Source organism: Phalacrocorax aristotelis, chromosome 7 (genome assembly GCF_949628215.1).
Source record: "Phalacrocorax aristotelis chromosome 7, bGulAri2.1, whole genome shotgun sequence".
Classification (NCBI taxonomy): domain Eukaryota; kingdom Metazoa; phylum Chordata; class Aves; order Suliformes; family Phalacrocoracidae; genus Phalacrocorax; species Phalacrocorax aristotelis.
The window spans coordinates 4,577,915-4,605,187 of NC_134282.1; the positions used below are offsets into that span (position 1 = coordinate 4,577,915).

General features: G+C 49.5%; 1 protein-coding gene across 8 annotated transcripts in view; it reads left to right on the forward strand.

The window, feature by feature from the left end:
- The window catches only part of TNIK (TRAF2 and NCK interacting kinase), a 165,689-nt gene that overhangs the window by 121,268 nt on the left and 17,148 nt on the right, over positions 1–27,273 (forward strand). For 3 of the 8 annotated variants that reach the window (XM_075098479.1, XM_075098482.1, XM_075098480.1), the window contains exons 13-22: positions 5,027–5,137; positions 5,608–5,694; positions 6,885–7,085; positions 11,475–11,639; positions 13,428–13,667; positions 15,859–15,965; positions 17,279–17,442; positions 18,770–18,867; positions 23,116–23,300; positions 26,945–27,071. In XM_075098479.1, coding sequence (XP_074954580.1) covers positions 5,027–5,137; positions 5,608–5,694; positions 6,885–7,085; positions 11,475–11,639; positions 13,428–13,667; positions 15,859–15,965; positions 17,279–17,442; positions 18,770–18,867; positions 23,116–23,300; positions 26,945–27,071 — 1,485 coding nt within the window. The remainder of the gene's footprint in view (positions 1–5,026; positions 5,138–5,607; positions 5,695–6,884; positions 7,086–11,474; positions 11,640–13,427; positions 13,668–15,858; positions 15,966–17,278; positions 17,443–18,769; positions 18,868–23,115; positions 23,301–26,944; positions 27,072–27,273) is intronic. The other 5 variants (XM_075098481.1, XM_075098485.1, XM_075098486.1 and 2 more) reach the window with 3 other exon arrangements.

The window sequence follows — 27,273 nt, forward strand, 5'->3', positions numbered from 1 at the left end:
GCGCCCCCTTGCATCTGTCGGACACTTGGGTCTCCTTTTTCAAGAGCTGACCAATTTCCTTCGTTAAGGCTGAATCTTCTTCCAGGCAGCTGGAGAGATTTAGATCTGCAGCTGTCTTTATTTGCGGTGGATGTAAAAATCCCCAAGCTAGCTTTGAAACCAGGTCCTTCAGGGGAGTAGAGTTGCAGCTTTGTTTTCCCTTGCACAGAAAGTTGGTCTAGTGAATTCAAAATGTGCCCCAGAACTAACTGCAAAACCCCCCAATTTAGAGAATTAAAGATCAATAGATGAAATAGCACTAAGGAAAATATTTGTGTAATGCAGAAGGGCGAATAGGCTTGAATATAGTTTAATTTTTCCCTTTATATACCTATATTAGAGATACATAGCTCCCTAATAATCCCTCCATTTGTTGCTGGCACAGAATGAGCCTTGCTGCACCAGTTTAACCACCAAAACTCCAGCTGAGCTGTAGGAATAACACATCTCCTGGTCAGGAGGATTGGGGATCCTGCGAGACAAATCTCTGTGCAGACCCGTGGCAGCAGTGGGCAGATGTAGTCAGGGAAGGGTTTACATAACCTCATTTTTCTGCCACGTTGTGGATTTTCTTCCTTTCTAGGTATAAAACAAAGGTCAGATCTTTACAGGGAATGGACAAGGCGAATCTAAGGATCTTGCTGTTTGCATGTGAGGTTTCAGTCAGTGCAGCTATAGAGCTGGATGTTCAGGGGATAAAAAATTGCTGCAGCTCCTTTTTAAGTTAACCGGCAGTAAACCGTCTACTGGAAGCTTTTATAAAGCAATGCAAAAAAATTTCTGGCAATTAATTACAGATAAAGTTAGGTCAGCTAAAATGGTGGTTGTAATTTTCTTCTGCATATACAGGTGTCATTTAGCTTGTAGGAACATTTTTCGTTGAGATGACAGCCTCCTCGCAGTGATGTGGTACATGGGGGCACTGCAGTGGGTCCCGACTTCCCATTTCTAAAGGGAGCTGCGTTACAGCAGCTCCTGTAGTATAGGTATGTGCTAAGCCTTACATCTCTCTCGTTCTCCTTTGGTTAGTAGAACTCATGGTTTCCGAAGCACGAGCCTTTTCCTGCGTGGAGCATCCCTTCACGATGATCCCAACTCAAAGCTCCTGCAATGGTTCAGAGCATATCAGATCCCTGTTTGCTATGATGGGAAGTTCTGACCCAGTTTCTCTACCAGTGGGAAACACCTCTCCGTGCTCCAGTGCTTGGTGTGTCAGGAAAGATGATGTTCCAGCCACAGTCGCTCTTTCCCTGGTGGCTCAGATAAATGAGCCTGTCACAACAATGCAACCACCTAGAATATTTGTTTTCATTTGTCACTTGGAATTCCCCTTCCACTTCTTTGCTGGGTCATGCTCGTGTTCGGGAGCAGCAGCCAAGGTTTCCAGGAGCCACCTCTTGCAAGCGTTGGTGCCTCTCCCAGCTCGCCGGGGTCACGGGGCAGCTCCAGCTCGCCGATCGCTTGTAGTCCTGAATGCGTCTGATCTAGCAAAGGGAGCTTGCTCCTTTGAAGTCCTTGTTTCATGCCAGGCCTCCACGGGCCTTCCCACCAGAGGTTTTGCCTTCATGTGTCTTCCCTCATCAATATTTAAAACCTGTCATTTCTAGCGCAGCGCAAATAGGATCCCATTCTGGCTTACAAGCAGCTACATACAGCTTTACCTGCAGAGTTATATAAACGCAGTCCTAATTAATTGGTGCTCTTGCCTTGCATGAATACTAGATCTGGATAGTGTAAATACGCACAGTAGTTTCAGGCTTGGAGAAACGTGGGAAGTACGCATTTGCAGTGGGAGAGGGAGGGCAGAAAGCAGGGAGAAAAGGAGGCAACTAGAGAGAGATCTTTGAATCTCTCTCCTTTTTTTCTTTTCCTTTCTTCAGGCGCTTCCCACCTGCAGTTCTCAGCTGCATCTCACTTTGCACAATCCCTCCTTTAAACAGGGTCCCGATCATCCCAGTGCTGCTCAGCCCCAGCGTGAGCAGAGGCAGAGGGGAGATGGGTGCATTGCCGGAGGCTTCGCCCACCGCGGTGCCAGGTCCTCTCCAGATGTTTGCCAGCTGCCAAAGCGGGGCCCTACGGGGAAGGCAGCTGAGCATGCCGGGAGGCTGTGCCGCTGCTGATTCAGCCCCACTCTGCTGAGACGGCGGCGCGGTGTTTAGCTGAAGGTGCTCGTAATGCGACTGTGACAAATGACTTGCTTATAATGTGACCTGACAAAACCGCCGTCGAGCTGGAGGGAAGCTCTGTTCTCCTGGCCTCGATAAATGTATATATTTCAGCCTGCTCACAGCCTCAGCCCAAAGAGCCTGGCTGCGGCGGGATGCAGAGGTCTTTTAAATATCCAGAAGAGCATCGGGTCTGGCTTCGAAAGAAAACCGTGCCTGGGGGCCCAGTTCCCAGCTCCTGGTGTTAAATAGGCTTTTTGGTGTGGAAAAGGGCTGCTGGCAGGGTGGTCTCCTGGAAGGCTGGTGGTGCGCTGTTCTCTCCCTGGGGAAAATGTTTTTTGTTTTTTTTTCTCCTTCCTTGGAGGGGTTTGGCTTTGTTCGCCTGCCAGATTGGCAATAAAGACCAATCGGGTGATTTTAAGTTAAGAAATAGCTGCGGCATTCAGGGCCTTGCCTCCTGCCAGCCAAACCCAGCCTACACAAGCGTTACGTGCTTTATTCAGCAGTGTGCTATTTTAACTAAAAAAAAAAAAAAAAAAAAGTTAAAACCTACCCCAAACCCAGAGCGATACACGTAGTGATTGGAAGCTCAGGGTAGTGTGTATTCAACCCGTTAGTGAAAAGGTCTGTGCTCCTGAGTGCACGGGAGCAGTGACCATCACCAACAGTGCTCATCCGAGGAGGTCAGGGAGCGCTGGTGAAGCCAAGAAATCCCATGTATTACCGCTACTGCTGCAGAATTACCAGGTCCCAGCGGCATATCCTCTGCAAATTCTAGTATAGAGTTCAAAAAATTACAAACAGCCCTACATACGCGTTGCGCTCGGCGAGGACAGGCGTACGCACAGAGTAACACATGCATCCCCGGCTTACGTGGGCAGCGTGAGTGACTGCGCCTGGCGTGGGACACGCCGGAGTCTGGAGCTGGCAGGTTATTTCAGGTTGGATGTGATTTTTCCTTCCCTCAGGCGAGTAGAACAGCACTGATAAATATGGCTATAGGTGGCACTAAAGCTGTGCTGCAGCTCGAACGTGAAGCTAGAGGAAACGAGCAGAATCCCTGTGTGGAGTGGCTGTGGATGCTACCTACCTGTGGATGAGGAGACAGCAGCAAAACGGGCAGTGGCTCCTCCCTGTATTGAAATGTGGGGGAAATATTTAAATGTTTGTTAAAATATCTTTATATCTATCTATAGATACAGCTATCTTTATGGGTAACTATAAAGATACTTGTAGATATTTATTTCTAGGGAGATATATAGAGATACATAATAGAATATAGAGTAGAATATAGGATAGATATATAATTATAGTATTTATAGTAGATATCTAATAGAGTAGACTTATCTATTAGATAGATGTCTATTATAAATACATGTATTGGAGATGGATCTATTAGATATCTTTCTACCTATTATAGACATAGATCTATAGAATGTCTATAATATCTATTTAATAACTCTATAGATAGATATCTATAATAGGAATGGATATCTATATAGAAGATATCTCTATAGATATCTATCTACAGATAGATACACATATCAAATCCATCTGTATGTACAGCGCAGGTTTACTGCAGAGCAGCAATGGATGCATCTTTGTCTCCGGATGGCTCAGCCAGCTCCTTGGGCAGAGCCGCCATAGTCATCTGCCAGCTCCAGACCTCCACGTGACTTAGCTGACGGACGGCGTTGCCAGCCCCTCCGGTGCCTGCCTCGCCACTGCAGTCAGCTCAGCTGCTGTGTGTCAGCAACGGGGAAGAAAAAAAAGGGAGAAAAAAAGACCGGGTTTCTGCTTCAGCAGGTTGCTTCCCCGTTAGCGCTGCACACATCTTGCTGCACCCAGTGCGTGGCCGAGTTACGGCAGGCTGCAGAGCCCCGGTAGCCAATCTCGGCATTTGAGTGCCCTCTGCCGATGCGCCGGCTGCGGGGCTGCGGTGCGGAGCAGCCTGCGACCCCTCTGCTTCATGGCACAGTATTGCAGCAGTTTGCTGCCAGCCCCTGCTCCCCAGGATGGGAGAGCAGGCTGGTACGGGGAGCTGGAGGAGTCACGCCAGGTTAAAAGCAGGGGGTGTGGGGGGCTGCGGGTGTCACCCGGGTGCCCAGTGCGCTCTGGATGGCTCACAGCAGGCTGTAGGTCGTCATTACCCCAAAATGCCCTGGGTTGCTGTTGGCAAAGATGCTACGGAGCCAAGCAAGCAGGGATGCGACCCAGGAGGCAGAGGGTGGGGGTAGCCTGAGGCTGGTAAGGGAAGCCCCTCCACCCTGCTCATTTTGTGTTTCAGAAAGGAAAAACCCTCAGGTTTGGGGTCTTCTGTGTTAGCTTCTGATCTCAGCAAATGTAAGAGGGATATGTTCTCCTCTTGGCGGACAGTAGCTTCCCCAGCACCTTCCCTTGTCCTCATGGGTGGGTTTGGGGCCGAGACACGCGTTCCCATCAGCAATGGGCTCGCATGGCTCCCGGGATGAGCCCCCCGTGCCTCCCTGCATCCAGGGCCTGATTAACCCACCAGTCAGGCACACGGGTGAGTGGGGACCACGCACTGCCCGCGTGGCTTCACTTGCAGGTGGGAGAAGAAATGGGGTTGCCTGCATGGTCCGGTGCTGGCCGGGAGGATGCCGTGGGCTCTCCATAGCTGGTGCCAGGCACTGGAGCATGTGAGGACGAGGTGGGATCGACAAGCCCCAGGGCTTATCCTCGGGCAGGTGGGAGCGTTGTGGGTCTCTGGTTGAGGTGGCTCCCAAAAACTGTGAGAAAAAGGACTTTGAGCTTCCGGAGAGAGGAGCGGGGGTGCTGACCTGTGCCTCCTGCCCCCACAGCAGCAGAGGCGGGAGAAGGAGCTGCGGAAGCAGCAGGAGCGGGAGCAGCGGCGGCACTACGAGGAGCAGATGCGGCGGGAGGAGGAGCGGCGGCGTGCGGAGCACGAGCAGGTAACCCAGGGAGCGCCTTCAGCGCAAATTCCTCTTCCTCTAATCAGAGATTTTTCTCGTAAACACTCATATTTTTTGCCACTTGAGAACACATTGCTTAATTGTTAACACTGCGTGTGTCGCTTTCCACCGCTTTCACTTGTTTCCGTGTGGATCCACTTGCTGGCCGGCAGGTGTGGAGACACTTGATGCAGGTTTTTCCCACCGACTGGTTCCCGGGGTGGGATTCTGCGGTGTTAAAGTTTGCCATTTCCCAGTGGTTTTCACCTTTTATCCTCAGAAGTCCCTTGTAAAGTGATGGATGCCCCAGGCTCTGGGCAGGGATGGAGGATGCCCGGGCTGATTGATTGGTGTCAGCAATCGGGCGGGATGGATGCGGGTGCCCACCTCATTCTTCTTCCTTTTGGGAAATACTGTCTCTTTTACCTTCTCTCTCTTTTTCCTTTGATCCTTGCTGCCCATGCCTCCAGGAGTACATCAGGCGACAGTTAGAGGAGGAGCAGAGACAGTTAGAGATCCTGCAGCAGCAGTTGTTGCAGGAGCAAGCACTACTTCTGGTAAATGGGAGGCCCCGGCCACGCTTGCCGCTTTCTGCCCGTGTCGCGTCCGCATGTGCCTGCGTGCACCCACATCCCCCGAGTGCCTCCTGCCGTGCCAAGACACGGGGGACGCCGCTGCCACCGCCAGACCCGGACCCTCCTGTCCCGCCCCGTGGCCGCGAGCATGCCTCGATTCCCCCGCCGCCGCTTCGGGCTGGGTCCCCTCGCGGTGCACGCCCCTCCGTTGCATCCCTTCCGCAGCGTCGGCGTGCTTGTGCCTTCGTGAGGGGGGCAGCCCTCTCCGTTGCTGCTTAATTTCGAAGGCTGTTTGCAGCATGTTGGAGCGTGGTCGAGCTGTTGCGTGCCTGCACCCGGCAAACCCACCCTGCCACGAGGGTGTTCCTATTCTGAGTGAAGGCTTTTGTTTTAATTTCCTCACAGGGACACTGTGTATTCCTTCTCGTGTAGTTTGCATTCTAGATGTCCTCTTTTTTTTAATTTGATTTATTTTTTAATTATCCTTTTTTAATGCTGTTAGCTGTTACTGTCACTGCGTTTTTGTTTAATCCGCAGGGTTGATTCTTTTTCTCTCTTGCTATTAGTTTTATTTAGGGAAAATAAAAACCCTCACGCAAGCCCTGGCCTTTTAAAAAGGCCCTTTCAAAATTATTTACTCATTAAACCTCATAGAGCCGTAGGGATTTAGAAGGATCATACGGCTGGCTCAGCTGTGCGGTCCTTCCCACGAACAATAAATTCGTCCTACAGAGGACTTGGCTTTGGTTGGGCTTTGGCTGACCCGGTGGTGTTTGGCACCTCATCGGATTGATGCTTTGTTCTTCCCATCCAGAAAAATCTGGGCAAAGTCAATGGTAATTCATAAAGGAATGTCTGAGCCCTCGGGGGGGTTCTCACAGTGTTTCCCTTGCGAGGCAGCGCCGGCACCCTCCGATCCCAGCAGACAGGGCAGTTCACTGGCCGCGCTGGTCACAGCTGGGAATCCGCCAGCTCTGTCCTCCCAACCGTCTCTCCTCCAGGATGCTTTACAGCTCAGTCCCCAAAGTCTTTCAAATCAATGAGCTTTACCAGAAAACAGCCTTTCGGATACTCGGGCCCACTTTTCTACCCAAACAGATAAATCTGCAGTTTGCAGCCCTGCGTTTACACGCTGGCCAGGCACCCGTGTCACTGTGTTTTCTTCTGGGTAGGAGTATAAGCGCAAGCAGCTGGAGGAGCAGCGGCAAGCGGAGAGGCTGCAGAGGCAGCTCCAGCAGGAGCGGGACTACTTGGTCTCCCTGCAGCAGCAGCAGCAGCAGCAGCGGCAGGACCAGAGGCCGGCAGAGAAGAAACCCCTCTACCATTACAAAGAAGGGATAAATGCCAGCGAGAAACCAGCGTGGGCCAAGGAGGTAGGCGAGAGCGGTGAGCGTGGTGATGCTAGTCTGCATCCGCAGGTCGGTCTGAAATGCATGCCGCAGATTGCACGCTGCTGGGTCAGCCTCCAGCAGATGCCAGTAGCCGTGCTGGAACCGCTCCCAGTTCAATGCAGTGTGTGCGCATCTGCGTGTATGTTCGTGCAAGCAGAGGGAGTGGAGGAAGGAGGTTTTCCCGTGAAGGCATGTGAGGAGGAGGACGGGTCCCTCCTGGAGGGGTTCAGCCATCGCTGGGGATTTGCGGACGTGCCAGTTGCTCCTGATGCTCCTTCCTGGCACGTCCACAAGTCTGCCGGGGGTCAGGGGCGAATGCAGAGGGTGGTTGTACCCGGTTCCTTGCTGAACCACTAATTCAGTTCCCCGTGATCAAACTGGAACCAGACAGCTTTTCCTCCCATGCTCAGGGCTGTATCTCTTGGGGTTGCTCTTTCATGATTTTCAGGAAGGCAAGCCGCAATGCCGATTTTCTCTCAGCAAAAAGAGGGAATTATTGTAACAATTGTGAGATCTTGAATATTAATTATTGCCTGGCTGAATAGTCTTGAAAAGATGAAGACACGCATTGTCTGCAGTGCGGTTTCAGGATCATGTGCAAACTCTTTCTCCTTAATCTCTTTGTGGTGGCTCCAGTAAGACCGATGCCCACTCTTGCTATTAATTTTCCTAAAGCCCTTTGTGTTTAGTTTGTTAATTTTGTAACCCTACTCCTGGGCAGAAAGATCTTTTAATAACTCGCCTATTCTTCCTGCTAAGGAGGATCACGGCTCTGCTGCCAAATGTCTGGCACCCTTTAGTCCTGGCAGAGACGCGATGTGCATCCCACACGTAGCTGTGTCCTGGTCTTGCCTCTTGATGGCCTTCAGCTGCATCCACAATACCTGCAGGCATCAAATGCTCAAGAAATTCAATCAGCTGTCCACTGCTAAGCAAAGGCCGATAACACGAACAGTTCAGAGGTAGATGTGCCTGTCAAAAATTCTTTTCTCCTCTTTGTACTCCCTCGGGTTTCTCCTTCTTTCCCTTCCGATTTAGTCTTCAGAATCTTTTGGTGGCGATGCGCCAGGCAACATATTTTCATGGAGTTGCGGCATTGTTCTCCAGGCCTTCCAGTGGAAGAAGAGGTTTGGTAGGTGGATCTGCAGATGAGATGTTCCAGATGTGCTGAGCCGTCTCCAATGGGAGAGGCTTCCTCCGGGGTGGTGCCTCTGCGGCTTTCTGCAGACCTGGGTCTCTACTGTCTGTCTGCAGAAGTGCTTGACAGTAGGTAGCAGGCAGGAAAAAGGGAGTCAACTCTGTCTTTCATTGTCTCGTTTTAAATCAATCCTCTAGAACGTTGCTGAAGTACCTCTGTCACTGGCTTCAAACCTACAACAAAGATGTATGAAAAGGAATCTTATTCTTTATCTAGGGTGAAGGAGAAAAGTGCTGATTTTAGCTTTCCATTTCAGACACAAAGGCCCATTTCCTCTGTTCCATGGGGGAGGCATCTTTTTTTGATGCCATCGCTGGAAGCAGGGCGTTGGGAACTGTACAATGTGAATAAGAGCAGCAGAATGTGGCCTCATACCCTTTGCTGAAATCATAGGGAAGATGAGGCTCCCTGTTGTCAGGGAACATCTTCAGCTTCCACCAATTAGCTCTCCAAACCACTCATTCTTTACCTGTGTCACTCTGTCCAGTGTCTAATGAAACACTCAAGGTGGCGACTGTGGCATCTTCATCCTCTCGAGAGCATTGGTTTGATGTACTGCCTTGACACAACACCCTTGGGAACTTCCCAAAACTACTCCTCTTGCCTCCGTCCCCTCTTTTATCTACTGCAGAGTCCCACTTTTAGCACAATTCAGCTACTTTGCTGCATATATTGAAGTACCGCCCTTGCTGGCTATACAGATGGACTTGTGCTGATACTTTATCAGCCTACCATGGTTCTTGGTGTAGTTTAGCAATTTCCATACCCAACCCATGCATGCTAATTTAACAGAAATATCGAGACTTTGCTTTCCTTTGGGAACAAGGAAAAGGGAAGTCTGGTGCTCAGCCTACAATTTCTGGAGGCTCTGCAGAGCTTATCAGGATATTTCCTGAGGATTTTGCACGATATCCCATACCATCCTTGCTTTTATGCTCTTTGGTCTCAAGTCTTCTTGCTCAGGAGCTTGATCACCACAGCTGAGTTCTCCTCATGCCGTGCCCCCCTCTGCTTTTCATACCTCTCCTTTATGAATTTATTTTCCCACCTCAGTCGTCTTCACATGGTGATTCCAAGACCCTGCAGATGTCAGGTAAAGCATAAAGGTGAGGCTGTGGCCACTCACGTCTCTTCTTATAATCAAGGACTAGCTGAGCCTCTTCGGACACCATGTTGGGACCCTCTGATGATCCAGCCAGGGGCGTAGCATTAGCACTCTAACAGGGGTACTGTAATTAGCAGCTCTCTCCATTACTGACTCTTCTGTTACAGACCAGTATTTGCCAAACGAAGCAATGCAGATAGCCAGGTCTAACTTCTCAGTAACAAAGCAGCTTGTGCAGCTGAAGGGCGGGTTTGGGCAGGTAGATGCCATACATGACCACACATAAATGAGGGGACAGGTTTAATCGGATGTTTTCCACGCAGTGGCCGGGCCTTGCGGTGCTTTCCCGCAGCTCAGAGCTTCCCAGGGACTCGGGGCTCAGCTGTGCGTCACGAGCCGTGCTGTTCTCTGCAGCAGCCAACGCGCACGTCACCTCCTCCTTCAGTCCCTGTGGCTTTTATCCTTCTCTTGCTTTGAAGTGATGTATTAAAACATTAGCAGCCTTCCACTGGGACCTGCACAGAAGCTGCTAGGGATGTTTCCCATTTGAGGAGGAATCTTCAGCTCAATTAGAGGTGACTGGAACCGGAGCAGTGATGTATTCCTGCAGGGTTTTGCTGCTTTTTCCCCCCCCTCTCTGCTTAATGGTGAAGTCAGTAATGCTCTGTGAAGTACAGCTGGAGAGTCCCAAGAGCATCCTCTGCGGTGCTGGTGCAACAAAGTACTAGCGAGTAGACGCCGGCAGTGGGAAAACCAAGCGCCTTTCTCCTCCCCAGTACACAGGCATCCCCATTTCATCCCTCTCCTGTCTTCTCCTCCACGCAAGCTTTGAAGTCCTCCGTAATCAGCCATGCATTACGGCTTGGCAGCGTGCCGGCGGGCGCCTGGGAACACCTGGAGGAGGCGGCAGCAGCACCGTCTCTGCCTGCGGTTGTTCGTGCCAAGGCTTGGCTGATGAGGAGATGTACGGGACCAGGCACTGTGACCCAGTGCTTCTGCTGCTGCTGCCTTGTTCAGAGGGAGTTCTCTCCTTCCCACCCTTGCGTCCGCTCCCGTGGGTATCGCTGAGCCGAGCTGTGCACGGCCTCTGCTGGCCGGCGGGCAGCACCTGGGGAAGTTGCGATGACCTCTTGGGACACAGCAGCGGCCCGGGTGGTCCCTCATGAACTAGAAAGGAAAAAGTTCATAACACAAATCTTTTACCTAAATTTGATTCTGACCCCTGCTCAGTATCTGAAAAAGATTAATTTTTATTAATATAATGGCTCTTTTGTGTCACGAGTATTTATTTACTTCAAGAAGAGCTGCAGTTCTTTCCAAGCAAACGTGTTTTAAAGATTGCCTTTTAACATGACATTGTACGTGGCGGAATCGAGACATGCTAAAGGTATTTAACAGGTTAATGATATGTAAATGAAAATATACGTCAGATGTCGAGGTAGCAAAAATTCTGCATAGCGTATGCTGCATGAATATCAATGCGTACGGCGTAACTGCAGGAGCGCCCAGATGGCGCGTGTGTCTGGGTTAGCTGAAACCACCGTGTTTTGTCCAAAGGTAGCTGAAAGCAGTGGGCTTTGGGCTTATTTCTCTCTCAGTAATAGAGGTTTTTCCCGTTTCCCTACATGACAAGACGCCAGACTCACTAAATCTAGATCAAAGCCTGCCATTTTCTGGCTGCCATGTTTATCCTTTTATTCAGATCAAACAAAAGCACTCCTCATGGTGTTTATAGGAGTGAAGGAAAAGGGTCCTCTTGCTTAAAGATATGTTTGAGAAGAAGCAAGAGCTTTTCAGGAGTCATCTTCTAGAAACACCTCTCTAAGGCATGTTGCCTCTTTTCATCTCATAATCAGAAATGAATTATGCGCATAAATTCAAATAATCCTTTTGGTGTCTTTAAAATGCATTTATTGCAGTGTCTTCTGGGTTAGTTGGATTCTGCAATCATATGATATATATGACGTACCTAAAGAGAAAACAGCTTCCTGTATGTGTGCGTACCTTGGTTTTCAATTGGAAATGGCTTTTCGTGGGGCGTTCACCCACTCTCCCCGTCTCGCCGCAGGTGGAAGAGCGCTCCCGGCTCAATCGCCAGAGCTCGCCGGCCATGCCCCATAAAGTGGCCAACAGGATCTCTGACCCCAACCTGCCTCCTCGCTCGGAATCTTTCAGCATTAGCGGTGTGCAGCCAGCCCGGACCCCACCCCTGCTCCGACCCGTGGACCCACAGGTAACGGCGCTTCCCCCGGCAGGCTCACCTACCGGAGCCGGGATGCTGGGGGTGCTGGTAAGGTAACAAGAAAAAGAGCGGATTAGAGGGAAATAGTGTCTTGCTCCCTGGTTTCTCAGCCTTAAGCGTATTCGTGAGTAAGAGCAGCATCTACATTCATGAGTGGATTCCTCTTGTCACCTCCATGTGTTAGAAACATCACGCTGGTTTATACCTTCCTTTGAAGCATCACGTACTGGTTACTGCCAGAAACAAGCTGGAGGACCGAGAGGAACTGCTGGTCTGGTCCAGTGCGGCAGTTGTCCTGTTCCTCGTTGAATCTGGTTAACGTAAAGGACGGGGGGAAAAAAAGGAGGTTTTGCTTTCTTTGCCGCTTTAATTCAAGGTTTTGTTTTGGTTTTCCATTGAGTTGACATCAGTCACAAACACATCTGGAGAGGGCATAGATCACCATGACCATCTAAAAATTCCTCCCAGCCACGAGGTCTGTAAGTACTCTGCCACCAAAAGCTCTGCACCGAGTGTCAGTGCTGGCTCTGGTCCAGCCCCTGGAAGCGCTCCCGCAGATCCGCAGCCTCCAGCAGGGATTTCAGGGGGAGCTGCAGAGCCTTTGCTCCACGTCCATGTGGGCTTTCTGTGGGAAAAAATGTGCCAACTAAGCACCATCCGCGTGTGCTAAGCGCACCTGTAGGTCAACAGTACCATGCCAGCTTTAGACAAGATACATGCAGGAAAGCCCTTAAACACACTCTTTTTTTCCCCAGTGTACATGGCCTACATACACTGGGAAGTGGGTGAAACCCCACCTCACTGTAGTCTTTCCTTGTCCAAATACTTTTCAGTGACCTTTTTGACGACCTGTGTTGTCAACAGCTACAAAGACTTCTGTTTGGCGATAAAATACTAATGAAAAGGTTGTTGGAAATCCAGAGGCACGTGTAAATGTACGCATGCACAGGCATATACACATGATACATGTACATGTGTACATAGGCATGCACGTAGAAACGTCAAATAAAAGCTACAGCCCCACTGCATCAAAGTAGTGCAGCTTCGCAAGGTCCTGGGAGGAAGCTCTGATTTCACAGAGCTTTGTGGATTTCTCAGATTTCCCAAAACAGAAGTCAGTATTCCTTTCACTCGTAACCCTTAGATCTGTAGGGCTGACCCATGGGATAGGGGCTACATAGACCTATAGATACTCATGCCTCAAGGTATTTTTTTAAGCCATCTATGCCTCAGAATTCCTGACGATTTTTTTTAATTATTATTTATTATCGTTTCCTTCTTTTTTTTTTTTTTTTCCATTTTGAACAAGGAAAATCCATGCCAAACCTCATTAGCACAACCTTAGAGGTGCCAGGCGTAGGAGCTGGAAATCCAGCCAGCGGCAGGCAGAGCCTGGGGCGGGCACAGCGTGTGCGGGAGCTGGCAGGAGGGAGCAGCGTGCCCCTGCCCCTGGGGTGGTACCCACCGAACGGCGCGGGGCCGTGTCACCGTGCGCACGCAGGAGCGGTCAGGGCTGAAGCATGACGTTGCTGGATTTTAAAGGGCTGAGCTGTGCGAGCGTGATTTTTTTCATAGATCTTGCGTTGAAGCGATAGAAGTCAGAAGTTCCTGAAACCAAGGCAGTGCTGATCTCAAACCGAGGGGGCTTTTTAGTGCATCCAAAGTGCTAATCAAATTTTTTTTAAAATCAAATTTTTAAATATTTTTAATTCCTTTTTTTTTTTTTTTTTTAATCTTCTCCATTTTGTACTGATAGTTCTGTTTTGACTTGGTGCTTAGATTCCACATCTGGTCACTGTGAAATCCCAAGGAAGCTCCTTGTCTGGGTCTCAGTCACTGCATGAACAGCCTGCAAAGGGACTGGCTGGGTTTCAGGAGGCTCTGACGGTGACCTCTCACCGCACTGAGATGCCAAGGCAGAACTCGGACCCCACCTCAGAAAACCCTCCTCTGCCCCCTCGCATTGAAAAGTTTGACCGAAGTTCTTGGTTACGGCAGGAGGAAGACATTCCACCAAAGGTAACACTATCGCTCCTCACTTTCAGCACGTCAAAGAGGCAATCCTGGAGCTAAGACCCCGCGGGACGGTGCTGCGCCTCAGCACCTCCGGCAAAGCAGAGTGGGCAGGACTGAGCCCCTCGCCGTGGCTCTGCGGCGGGTACCGCCTGCCCGGGGGCTGCGTTTCCCGAGGCAGGTTTTGCACAAGACGCTGGGAGCTGCTCTCGGGTGCACACGCAGCGCTGCAAAATAGTGTTGCCCTCCAGCAAAGAAAGTTCTCGAGCCCAAAATAAATTAATATCTCCTTTCCCTAGGATAACAAACAACCTTCTGTTTAAATAGAATTATAGGAACATAAAATTTGTCATACTCAATAAGACGGGTCCTCTTTAGTCCGGTACCGTGCCTCCAGTTGCAATCAATATTTGATGGAAGACTTGTAAAGGCTCCAGCAGCTTTATACCTTCGTTGACATTTTGGCAGCGTGTGGCAGTACCTCTTTAATTAAGGCTCTTCTGGACCAGTATTTCGATCGCAATGTTTATACACCTTCATTTTGGAAGAATTATAACTCAACCATTAAAGTTCCTCTTACGGTGAATCAGCGCTCAGCCTGGGAGGATTTTTACAGAGGAAAAAATGATTACAAATTGATTAGTGACAGCGAAGCGGTATTTGTCCCTGATTGAGAGGCAGTATTTCTATGTATTAACAAAGCACCTTGCCTTTTTAAGAGAAAAATATCAGCTACGAGGTGAGCCTCCCTGTGCAAGGGATCTACGGTGGCACATACATATGTTAATATTCCTATTTCTGCTACCACCAAGTGTTAAGAGACGTCGGTGTTTGCTTAAGAGGAAAAGCAAGCCAACAGCTCCTGGAGTTGTTCATGTGCTTTGCTCCTCGGTAGCGCAGAAGGGTGGCTGCCTGGTTTTAACCCAATTTTGAGAAACCCCTTGCAATTTAAGGTTAGCTTTTGCCCCGAGTCCTTCGAGAAGGACGTCTCTAAACTGCAGTCATGTGCTACACGGTGAGACCACAGCACCGGCTCCTTGGAAAAAAGCTGTTTTCCAGCACTATGGAGTATTTTCCCCCTCGACTGAGGGAATGCGAGCTGTGGAAGGGGTCCCCACCAGATCACATTTAAGGCCATCATGTCGGCAGTAATACCCATGAAGAGTCTGACTTCACATTTTACTGCCTGAAGTGGGTTTGATGTGTTTGTAAGCGGGAACGAAAGGACTGCCCTGTGAGGCAGAGCCGGCTGTCTCTGTGGTCCGGGGTCTTGTTTCTGCCAGTGCTTACGGATGGATGCTTCAGAGGAAGGTAAAAAACTCTCCCAAGTCCAGACTGCAGAGTCCCCTACCCAGAGGGGAGGTTGCTTTTTAGTGACACAAGACGTAGCTAGCGATGCCACGGAATATAAAGCTCACTCGCTCTCTAAGTTTTTTTATCTTGACTAGTGTAACTAACTGTTTGTTCTCAAAAAAAAAAACACCAATCCTAATCATTTTTTTGCTAATCCCGCCAAGCCTTTGGCCTCTCTGTTATCTGGTGCAAGGTATCGCACGGTGAGTATCATCAGGCGTCTCCACATCAGCCTGCACTGCCGGGGGGTGAGACCCGTGCGCCTGCAGCCACGCGGCGATGCCCGTGCTCCCACGGGACGAGGCAGGGCTCTGGGGTGACCCGCCGTAGCGCCCGGAGGCTGCAGCTGGCTTTGGGTTTCTGCCGGCGGTGTTGATGGTGAGCCGTCCTGCCGGCAGCGGCATCCGAAGCTCATCAAAGGTCATAGGGTTTGATTGTGGGTGTTAGGTGGTTCGGTCTGGATCTTCCTGCCGTCAGTCGTCGTGTTTGTCCACCAGTCACCACCTCCTCTCTGCTGGTGCGCGTTGTATCCAAACTAGAGATGCTAAAAACTCCACCGTGGCTGCTGAAATGCACTTCAGTCTGAATTTTACCTTATAAATTACTTTTCTGGGGTTGGTTGGGTTTAGATTATATATATGTGCGTGCGTACGTTCAGCTTTTGAAAAAGTAAATGCCCTGTTTGATGGTAGCCGGGCTGCATATATTGCATATAACTCAAAGGGAAATCAATTGTAAGTCGAGTCTTAAGGCAGTGCTGAAAGGTAATCTCTCAGATGTGCCAACGGCCGCCGGGCGTGGTGGGGCAGACTCGGTGATGGCGAATGTCTCCGTTGCTTTACAGGTGCCTCAGCGAACCACTTCCATATCCCCTGCTCTGGCAAGGAAGAACTCCCCAGGGAACGGCAGCGCCCTGGGGCCCCGGCTGGGCTCCCAGCCCATTCGGGCCAGGTACGGACAGCGAGGGGGGTGGGCAGGAGCGATCCCAGCGTGCCACTGCCTGCGCTCCTGGCATCGCCCAGCTGGGGAGCCCGAACATAGGCTGGGCTTTAGCCCTGCTTTCGCTCACTGGTAACAACGGGAGATTTGCAGTGCTTCTCTCGTGTAGTATTTTGCAACGGCAGCAACGGCCACGAGCGCTTGGATCCCTGGAGGTTTTGCTTCCTGGGCTGAATACGTTCCTGGGCATTGCAGGGTTTGGAAGGGGATGCTGCATCTGCAGCTGCGGGGTCAAACGGGAATTTGGGTGCTCCCTTTAGTGGAATTAGGTTCTGGTTCTCCCAGTGTCACCCCTTGCATGTAAGGGGATCCATCTAAGCCAGTGGGGAGATCTCAGAGATACGTGCCATACATTTCATGCCGTCAGAGCAGCTTTTCACAGATAGTGACCGAGGAATGTGCCGGAGGGCAGACACTGATACAGCTTAGTGAGATCTTCCTTAGATGTAGATCAGGGATTAAATTCCTTTCAGCTTCCTAGGACTAGGGCCTTAAGTTTAGCCAGATTGAGCTCTCTGGCAACAGCGGTGTGCAGGGCACGCTCGTAGCACCCCGAGGAGGGATGCTGCACCATATCTGACACGTGCCATGCCAGAGCTATCCCTGGGCATGTTTAAAACGAGCAGGGAAGTTGACAGGGTCTGTTCAGAGCCAGATGGAGAAAACGTGGCTTAGTCATGTGAGAGCTTGCCTCTGGTTTGCAGAGCATCATGGGCAGGTCTAGACCTCAGAGAGGTAAATATCAGGGTAAACACATGTTCCACGTAGCCTCGCATGATGGAGCTCCTTGGTCTCTTCTTCCTGCCTTGTCCTTTCAGGGTGAGGTCAAAAAGCGAATGCTGGGATGTCACCAGTTTTCAGCATACGCCTTTCTTTCCAGCTGAGTGCCCCCACCATGCATCAGCAAACTCACATACAGCGGGCAGCAGCTTAGCATAGCTGGCAGGGGTACCAGACAGAGGAGGAATCATTTTTGGTGTTGCGGAATTTGGCAAAATAAGAGTAGAAAGCTGCTCTAGCCGATTTTTCATCGTGGTTGTGGTCCACCTCCATAAAGATGTTGAGTGCCTAATTCAGCTCCCATGGATTTCAGCGGGGCTTGCAGGCTCAATAGCTTCAGAAGAGAAGACCTCAGCCCTGCCTTGTCCAGCAGAAGAGGTGTCTCTCACCTTTCAACAGTCCCTGTCAGTGTGGGAAGGATCTGAAGCTCCGGAGGTGCATGCAGCACCACCTGATGGTGCCCCTCTCGCTTTGTGCTCCTGCAGCAACCCAGACCTGCGGAGGACGGAGCCCATCGTGGAGAGCCCGCTGCAGAGGACCAGCAGCGGCAGCTCCTCCAGCTCCAGCACTCCCAGCTCCCAGCCCAGCTCCCAGGGCGGCTCCCAGCCCGGCTCCCAGGCTGGCTCCAGTGAGCGCAACAGAGTCAGAGGTGAGGTTCTTGAAAAGGTCCCTTAGCACCGGGCGTGCCTTCTGAGGCTTGTTTGGTAAGCAGGAAGGACAAGAGGTCTATGATCTTAGGCATGCTTTTCAAAAAAATTTTAAAAATCAAAGGATTCATCATTTCTGATGTACTTCTGTGACCAGGTGGCCTCCTGGCAAATGGAGATGCCGACGCTCCCTTTGGCCTGGGTGCTGGTGTAGGACGCCCACGGCAGCTTACGACTTTTGTTATATGGTTGTAACTTACGCAAAAGGAGGTGGGGGTTGTGCTGTAGAGGAAAAAAAGCAACAAAGAACACCAGCATGCTTCCTATCGTCATTGACCCAAGCTCACTTCTGTGATGCTTTCTTTGGGACTGTGTTTCACTTTGGGTGGGTATCTCTTTTTTCCTAGTTTTTTCTTTTGAGCTTCCTCTCTGTGCGAAGCCTGGGATGGGAGCAGAGGCGTGAATGAGCCCGCAAGAAGCTTTCTCTAAAATGCTTTCACCCGGCAGCCATGCTTACACTGGGTTTATGTTCCTAGCCAAATTCTTTCCTCTCATCTTAGAGCCACTCTTAAAGAGATTCCATTCCCCCATTTAATCACAGTAAAAGTTGCTAAAGCACATACAGCCCATACATCTGCATTTCTGGCAGAGCCCCGCAGTATAAATCCCCAGGGCTGAAGCGCATTAAAACAAATGCCTCCATGCTTTGCATTTTTTATGACTTGGCCATAAGATGACGTGTCTGTTGTTGAAATCCTCACTTCTCTAGGTAGTCAATAAAAGCAGTTTATCGCCAATTGTCCTTTTTGGTTTGGTTTGTTTTTTTACTAACAAGGAATCCTGTGATAAATAACATCCTAGTAACGTCAGATGCTGCAAAGCTTTTAATTTATCACATGCCCTGCTCTTTTGCAAAGTGGATTTGCTTCTTTAGTAGAAAAAAGGGCAGTTGTGCTCTGAGAAGGCTGTTAGCAGGGGCTGGGCTGGATTATGGTTTCTGTGGCTCTATGGAGGGACACTCCATATAGTCAAGTAGAGAGGAGCAGGGGATTTTTCGAGACAACAGAAGCAAAACGTAGTGAAACTTCATTAGATGGACAAAAATTACCTGTTTACAGGGCATCCGGTCCTGAGCCTGGGATGTCCTTGTCTGCTTTCACCACCATCTTCCTGCACTTCATGGGCAAATAGCCGGGGAAGGGGCTGCCAGTGCCCTGGCACTGGGGCAGGACAATGAAGCCGCCCATGCCCCCGGTCCCAGGCGATGGGATGCCGGAATGGCTTTTCAGCAGCGCTTTAATTCCCACTCTCCTCTTGCCTTTCACTCAGGGAACGCCAAGCCCGAAGGGTCCCCTGTGCTCTCCCACGAGCCCGCCAAGGTAAAGCAGGAGGACAACAGGGACGTGACGCGACCGAGCCGACCCGCTGTGAGTCTTAAATTATTTCCCGTGGGAAGGTTGCCAGCCGGCTTGGCCGCGTTTCCCTTCCGTGCAGTAGCACAACCGCGGGGACCCCCAAAAAAAGGCTAGTACCATTGCTCCTCCAGCGGAGAGGTTGGAAAGCGGTGGTACGGTGAGAGCCTGGGGAGATTTTGAATGCTTAAGAGAGTGCATGAGTTTTTACCAGGAGCCCAAGTCTAGGGGAAAGCACTTAAGCCTGTGTTTTCACGTGAAGCAGGTGCTTAAGGGCTTTGCTAGCTTGGGCGTGGTGGTTGCCGATGGCACATTGTTGTGTTCCGTGCTGCATGTCCCCCCGCAGCAGCCTGGTGGAGGGATGCTCTGCTCGGGAAGGCTGGGCGACCGGCCCCCGACAGCCTTCACAGCTTAAAACCAAACCTGGTAGTGGTTTCTGTACACTCCCGTTTTATTATTCTGAGCAAAATCTCATCCGAAGTGTTTCCTCCTGGTTTAATGCTGTTGACATTTGTATTTTAAAACTGCAGAGTCAGCCTAATAACAAAATGAATTTCCACTGCTTCTCTTTTTTAATGTGTATTAATGTTTTGTTGATGTTGGTTTTTTTTCTCTACACTCCACAGCGTTGAGCTAACAATTCTAATTTTATTTCTAACCTGCTTGCCCTTCCTCTGGCTTTTTCCTGTCCCGATCTGTTTCCTCTGATGCTGATTATTCTTCCTTTACCCACAGAGCTATAAGAAAGCTATAGATGAGGTTAGTGATATCTTTTCTCAGTGGGTCATGCCTATGCAAGGTCGACTAGTTAGCGCTTAATATCGAACCGGGTTTTCTTGGTGCTGACATTGAAAAAGGTGGCGATGCAATCTTGGGTCAGATGGGAGCGAACGATTGCGTATCGGCGTAGGGAGCCTGCCCGTGGGGAGGGGAGCGGCGCTGCCGGTGTGTTCTGCTCAGCCGTGGGCTGCCTGAAACCCGCTGGCCAGACCACTTGCATGGAGGCTGTGGCAAGAAGCACCCCAACTTTCACGTGCGGAGCAAAGGGTGCTGATGTTGTTTGGCGTATTTGAGAGAGGAAGAGCGAGAGCGGAGGTTTCTTGTGCCAGTGGAGGCGCTCCAGGCAGCCTGTGCCGCTCACCACATTCTGCTCGCAGCTACGGCCCCCGGCCGCCCACTGATTTCAGTGGGGCCATCGAGTGCTGTTTGAAATGAATTTTAAGCCTAATTCGAATGAAGGCATTTGGCAAATAAAGGAAAACAGATCAGTGGAATACAGCGGGTAATTCATTCTCATAGACCCGACCATCAGCTGTAAAGCCAGAGTCAGCGGAGCCATCCTGGATGTTGATGGGCAATGCTGGTCTTCATCCGCCCTCGTAAAAAAATAATAGTCCTGAATGACACCTTTTTCACCGTGTGAAAATACTGTGTATCTGTCGATGGTGAGAGTTGAAACGTTCATGGGAAGAGACCAAACATTCCCGATCTGGCGTTTAACTTGCCTCCGACATGCATTGCTGTGCGCACGCTGCTCATCCTGGTAACTGCGGGGCTGTAATGGAAAGCACCGGTACCAGCAGCCCCTCCTGCAGCCTCTTTCCTCTGAAATTAGAAGATATGAAAGAAGGGAGATGTGCTGGTTAGTTAACTTGTTCTTTTGGATAAAACATGAGCAATGCATTTTGTTTAATGAGGTGCTTTGTTAAGAAGAAAGCACATAAATCAGTGTCTAAATAGAGGCAGCGTGCGTGTGCTAAATTCGAGTTCAATGAGCTATGTGATTTCGGAAAGCAATCTGACTTGATTCCAGCAAATATTAAATCTCAAGAAGTCTTTGTAATTAAAAGTAATTAAAGAGCACTGGTACTGCTAACTTATGTCACCCTGAGTAATAACATTTCAAACACATGTGGAACTACAGAGCGCTTTCTAGTTGTCAGATTGTTTTTGGTCCAAGAGCAACTCCATGAAACTGTTTAATCCTACAAAGTGCTCATTACTTAGAGCAAATGATAGCATCAAAGAATTCACCATCCCGAGGCAAAGCTTTAACTAGGAAATACAAATTATCTGATTATATTGCCTGGGAGTATTATTGCTGTTATAACTTCCAAATTAGTTATTAAAAACTAATTAGGCTGATTTTTAAAATACTTGATTATGTTCTAGCGATGGCCGAAGGAGGCTGATGGGGTGCCTTGAAGCACGTTAGAAACGGAAGGTGCAAAAAAAAGAAGTCATTTTCACGGTCCATTGCTGTGATAGAGAAGGGTTTAGTGCTAGCCCTGCGCTGCAGGAATTCCAGCTGCAATTTTAAGAGGCTCTTATGCAGTCCTAAAGTCATCTTAGAAGTTGATAAAGCTCTAATCCAACTCAAAGGCAAGTAGAGCACATTTTATACTCTAAACAGAAAGCATTGTTAAACTGTTCAAATTTCCATTGATTCTGATTTAGGAAAAGAAACAATCATATCGTAGAAGCTTCTGCAGCACTAATGAAAATAATTTGTTGTCATGGCTGCATATTTGACTGCATTTCAACCCCGAACATGTTGGCATCAGAAATAAACTCTTGTAATACCACGTCCTCTCTTTAGCCATGATAAAAGAGCCTTTCTTTAAAGGTACAGAGAGTGTTTGGATTTGGAGAGGGATATATAATACCCATCACAGGCACCTGCTGCCAAGCAGCGATGGATCCTGTTGTTTAAAAGACCGAGGGGTTTTTTTTGGTAAATTAATATTTACGGGTCTGATGCAAAGCCCTCTGATGTCTGTGGGAGCCTCTGCTCCATGTCGGAGGGCGGGCAGGCAGGCAGGGCACACCTGGGAGCAGAATGTGCGGCTGTCCACCGGTGGGAGCCCGCCGGGGGGTGTGGGGCACCAGTAAGCAAAGTACAAATTGCTTGCAAAATATTCCTGCTTCACAATTAAAAAAAATAAACTGGGTTTGCATCTCAGCCATAGAAGTTTCCCATCGTTTTCTTCACGTGTCGACGGGATAGATTTTAAGAGCTCCCTTTGCAGCCGTAATTAATATTGGCGTAGTTGCCCTGCTGGAACGGTAAACTGGAAATGCAGTAAATGAGAGTATGGCCGTAAGAAAATTGTGGAATTTGGTCTTTTTCAATGAGTTTCTTTCTCCCTAATCCTTTATCTCTGACCGAATGCACTGATGCCTACCTCGGTCACTAAAATAGGGAGAAATGGTAAGACTGACAATTGCGATGCTTTGTTCGTCATGTGCATGTCTTGTGCAACAGAGTTCTCTAACCCATTCTAATTCGAGCTCTCATGCTTTTCTGCCCTACTGCTTCCCCCTGCATTGCTATAAAAGCATGTAAGATAACAAAAAGTCTCTTTTCTACACGGTGCCTGCCATGTTCTTTGTTTTGAAATAGCGGTGTCTATTTTATATGACTGTCGGGTCTGAGGCCTCATCAAAGTCATGGTAAACTGAAAAATTATTACTAGGCTTTGGGACTGCTCCTATCTTTTTTCTTGTTTCAAGGCTTTTTTTTTTTTTTTCCCTTAGCTTGTAGGCTGCCACATTTCACATAAAGTGCTTAATGGGTCCCGCTGAGGGATGTTTTTATTTTTGGTTGGTTGGTTTTTTGTTTTTTTTTTGATCGTGTGGCTGACTCAGAGCTGTGACTCCAAAGTCTGGCTGAGCTGGGCGCTTCTCCTCGTGCTCCTCACCGCCTCTCGGCAGCCGCCCGACAGCGGAGACTCACCACGGAAGCAGCTCTTGACGTGGGGATTGCACCACTCCATGGGAGATGCTGTCATTGCTTCCTTCCCAGATGCATTTATTACAGAATAAATACACTTACGGGGTCTCTTTGAGAAGTTTGAAAGAAGAGAAAACCCTGCAGGAGAAATTCTCCGAGCCAATCTTTGAAATGACGTTTTCCAGTTTACTATGATGGTGACTGAACTTCACCTTTTCCAACAAATATAATTTTGTCGTGTATATACATATAAGTGTGTGTATATATATGCACATACACGTTCCAAACAGAAAAAGAAGAGGTTGGCTATTGATTTTTCAGTGAGCATAAATCAGTTTTGTTTTGTTTAATAAATGCTACATGCTACAAACATTGTCTTACATTTGTCTCATGTTTGTAACGACTCTGTAAAGCTATTTCTTGTGGCTCGTGCTGTTAGCATTGGCTTTTGAAGAGATGTATGTGATGTTCTCCTCGCTTTAAATATAATAACCATCGCCGCCTTGTTTTCTTGCCCCCATCCCCTTTAGGATCTGACGGCCTTAGCCAAAGAGTTGAGGGAGCTGCGCATCGAAGAAACCAATCGCCCCTTGAAGAAGGTGACAGACTACTCCTCCTCCAGCGAGGAGTCAGAAAGCAGCGAGGAGGAGGAGGAGGACGGGGAAAACGAGACGCACGACGGGACCGTGCCTGTCAGTGACATCCCACGGCTTATGTAAGAAGCGCTTTCTTTTGGGGGGCAAACCATGAAAGCGTGGCGCGTCTGGGTCTGGAGGAGCCCTAGCTGTGATATGGGATGTGTTCGAAGCACGTCAGGGTTCAGCAGTTGGCACCAGGAATGGCATCACAGCTGCAAGGGATAATTTACTCAGATGGGTCTTTTTCCTGCTCCAGACTAGAGATACTTAATGGGAAAAACTGAATTATTTCCACTGCGCATTCAGGGAACTTGGACCCCAAGCTGACGGACCTGTTCCTGCTGATGAGCAGGGCAGGTCTTTGGCCAGAGTGGACACGCCTGACTTCATCCACACCTTGAATCCTGCCCACAGGGTTGGCGTGTTAAAGCTCCGCCTGCTCTTGAGCCTGGTCTTGCCCCAGATCAAGCCATCATACAGGAGTGCAGTACTTGGTGGCCTGCCCAGTGCCAACTATTAGAGCCAGGATTATAATAATCCTGAATCTTGGTCTTCGGTTTTTTTTCCTTGGCTCAGGCACTGTGTGATACGCGGTGGGCTAAAACGTTGAAAAGAAAGCAGACTGTATTATGGCATCCTCATTATAGGTCATGGGACACTTGTGCTTTTGAATATCTCGAGATGAGGGAGGAGGGCAGCATGGCTTCAACACACACAAAACAGCCATCGTCATGCGGAGTGAGCTCTGGGAGCATCCCTACCTGGGCTCCCTACCCGGTGCTTTGCAGCACTAGCACTGCAGGGGCGTTTCTGGGGGGCTCTCCACCCAGCAGTGGGGTCCAACTTCTGCTCCTTTGAATTCACAGAGGAGTTGTGGGAAGGCTTTAGGGGATGATTTGCATACCAATCCGTTCATTTCCATTCTTCCTGCTAAATGAATTATTAGTCATTATAGGTGTCCCTGGCTTCATAGTGGTGGAGAGAGTGGCAGGGAAGCCCTCCGGGTGGCAAGGAGACCCAGCGGATCCATGTTATGCAGAGAGCCAAGCTCCTGGGTTGGACCTTCCTTGCAGCAGCAGAAGAAAAATCAGAGCTCTTGGAATTTGTTGGAGAATGTCAGGAGACGGAGGGATGGCCGTGAATACGCAGCACTCAGATGGGCAGTCATGCATGCAAGAAGGGGCCTCAGGCTGCTTGCAGAAGAGGAATTTAGTCAGGAGTGGTTAATCTGTGCTGACATCCTTCCACCAAACGCCTTGCGCTCGACACAGCACTACTCAGTGGATAAAATACCTCACTGAATGCTTTATAGCCAGATGTGTCCGACAACAGGCATGGCGGTGAGATGGACGCCCCAAACCCCACTGCCAGCCGAACGCTGCTTGCTCCATAGCGTCCTGTCCATGAATGTGCCCCTGAGACTGAGCGTTGGCCTGCAAACCCTTGGTGTCACAGTGAGGTGGCAGGAGCACCGTCCGTATCTAAGCCTTCACGGGTATCTGCGGGCACGGCTGCGCCGCTGTGTGTCTGCGGAAAGAGAAAGTGAATGCTTGGCTTTCCACCCTTGTTTCACAAAAGGAGCCTTAACTCAAGTTCAGACTAGATGTAGTTGGGCGTTTTTCTACTAAAGCTTTGTTTTTCCTACGTTCAGTGTCTTCCCATTAGAAACTGGCGCCAAGAGAGATCATCTCGTCTTCTCCTGCACCTTCCGAGTGATCTTTGTGTAACCCATTTTTAAACTTCCCTGGGCATCCTCCCTGAGCACTGGGCAGCTCTTCATTCCAGTTCTTTCCTGCTGTGGGATAACCTCATCCATCACTTTGTGTCCCAGTGGATAGGAGGGACCGTTCACTCCTTCCGTCTCTGCAGATACATTTTCTGCATCTGAAGACTATGAGACTGCCTTCACCTCCCTCTTCTCTGGGCTATACAAGCCAGCTCTTGCTCATGTCCTGGGAATTCTTATAGAATCATAGAATCATTAAAGTTGGAAAAGATCTCTAGGATCATCAAGTCCGACCATCAACCCAACACCCCCAGGTCTCCTAAACCGCGCCCTGAAGTGCCGCATCTGCATGTCTTTAAATACCCCCAGGGACGGTGACTCCCCCACCTCTCTGGGCAGCCTGTGCCAGGGCCTGACCACCCTTTCAGTGAAGACACTTTCCCTAATATCCAACCTAAACCTCCCCTGACGCAGCCTGAGGCCGTTCCCTCTCGTCCTGTCACTGGTGACTTGGGAGCAGAGACCGACCCCCCCCTCACTCCAGCCCCTCTCAGGCAGCTGCAGAGAGCGAGAAGGGCTCCCCTCAGCCCCCTCTTCTCCAGGCTAAACCCCCCCAGCTCCCTCAGGCACTCCTCATGAGACTTCTGCTCTCCAGACCCTTCCCCAGCTTCGTTGCCCTTCTTCGGACATGCTCCAGCACCTCGGTGTCCTCCCTGCAGGGTGATGCTGAAATTTGGGACCTTGGGGCTACCACAGCCATTCATTCACTCGCTGAATGGTCTCAATATTAACATAACCTCCTTTGCCTTTGGTTTCTTATTTCTAAAACTGGAATCACTTTCCCACCTTTTGGTGGTGTTCAAGCACTAATGTTGAAGGAGGTGAGAGCTCCTCATGCACAAGGTACAGCAGAAGTATGGCACGCTGTTGTTTGGAGTGCTTTGGTGATGCCTGTCCAGTCATACGTTTGATTAGGTGCAGGCGAGAATCCATCATCGAGCCAGGCCCACCTTGGGGTCCCCGGGGCTCACATGTCACGTTGGTCCGGTAACCCCATTGATTAATGCAGGCTTGCTTTGGCTTTTCACGTTACCAGGCTCCCTTGTGGGCACTGACAGCAGGTGTGCGTGGGGATGACGTGTTAAAGAGTGAATTACTTCATATTGATGGAAAGCAGCCGGTCTTTTAAATGCAAAGTAACAGGTCTCATCAGCAACATCTTCGTAACCATCATTGACATTTTCCGGCGCACAGGCAGGGCTGGGTAATCCAGAGGTGCTTCATCATTTGCTTTTGGATTTGTCTGAATTATATGTCAGCTAAGAACGTAATAATAAAGTAACGGTGGCTCCTCACCACCTGCGACACCGACTCTCAGGCAGTCCTAAAATTCAATGTGTTTGAGAATAAATTCCAGCCTCTCTCTTGATGTAGGAGCACAGAAATAATCTCAAGGCAAAATCATGGCTTAGGGCTACATTTTCACCTGGAAAACAGCAGAGTGCTCCAGGACACAGCTTGTACTCCTGCCCACGCCTCCTCCAAAGCCCATCCCCTCCCTCGTTGCCTTTTGTCATCAGACGCTCTGATGCCCTGTTCCCTTTTCAGGGGTTGAGATGAGGAGTAAAGAGAGGGAATTATTATTTTTTTTAAAAAAACTTTATTAAGTAGAAAAAAATGATGTAAGGTAGAGCAGGACTGCAACTCCTCATCACCTGTTCGGCAGTGCCCCTCCTCTCAGGGCACCGTGAGACGGGAAGGGCCCTTCTCTTTGGTCTCCGTGCTCTACCTGTAGCGTATCAACCTGGCCCTGCTGCTGTATTTCCAACAGCTTAAATAATTTCCCCATACATTTAAAAGGATATATTTTCCAATTTTTCTTCCTGTGGGATACAAAGCCTTACCCTTATTGAAATAACGCTGTATTAGAGGATTTTTTTCGCTAGTTTAGCAAAGGGAATATTCATCATTATTGCTTTTCTGTTCTGTCCTCAGACCAACAGGAATTCCGGGAAGCAATGAGCCGTACAACCTGGGAATGGTGACAACCCACGGGCTAGAGACTTCCCATGCAGATACGTTTAGCAATATTTCAAGGGAAGGGACTTTAATGGTGAGGGAGGTAAGTTGTAAAACAAGTATTTCCATGGAGCATCTTCAGGAGGTTTTGCCCATGTAAGCACAAAAACTAACAGTGCTGTGTGTCCGGAACACAAAATGACTGAGTAAATTGTGCTCGTTAGCGCTCTCGTTAATGCAATTTACACTCGGAGCCAATGTGACAAGTGCAAATGTTTCTCAGAACTACAAACAGCAGTGAATAG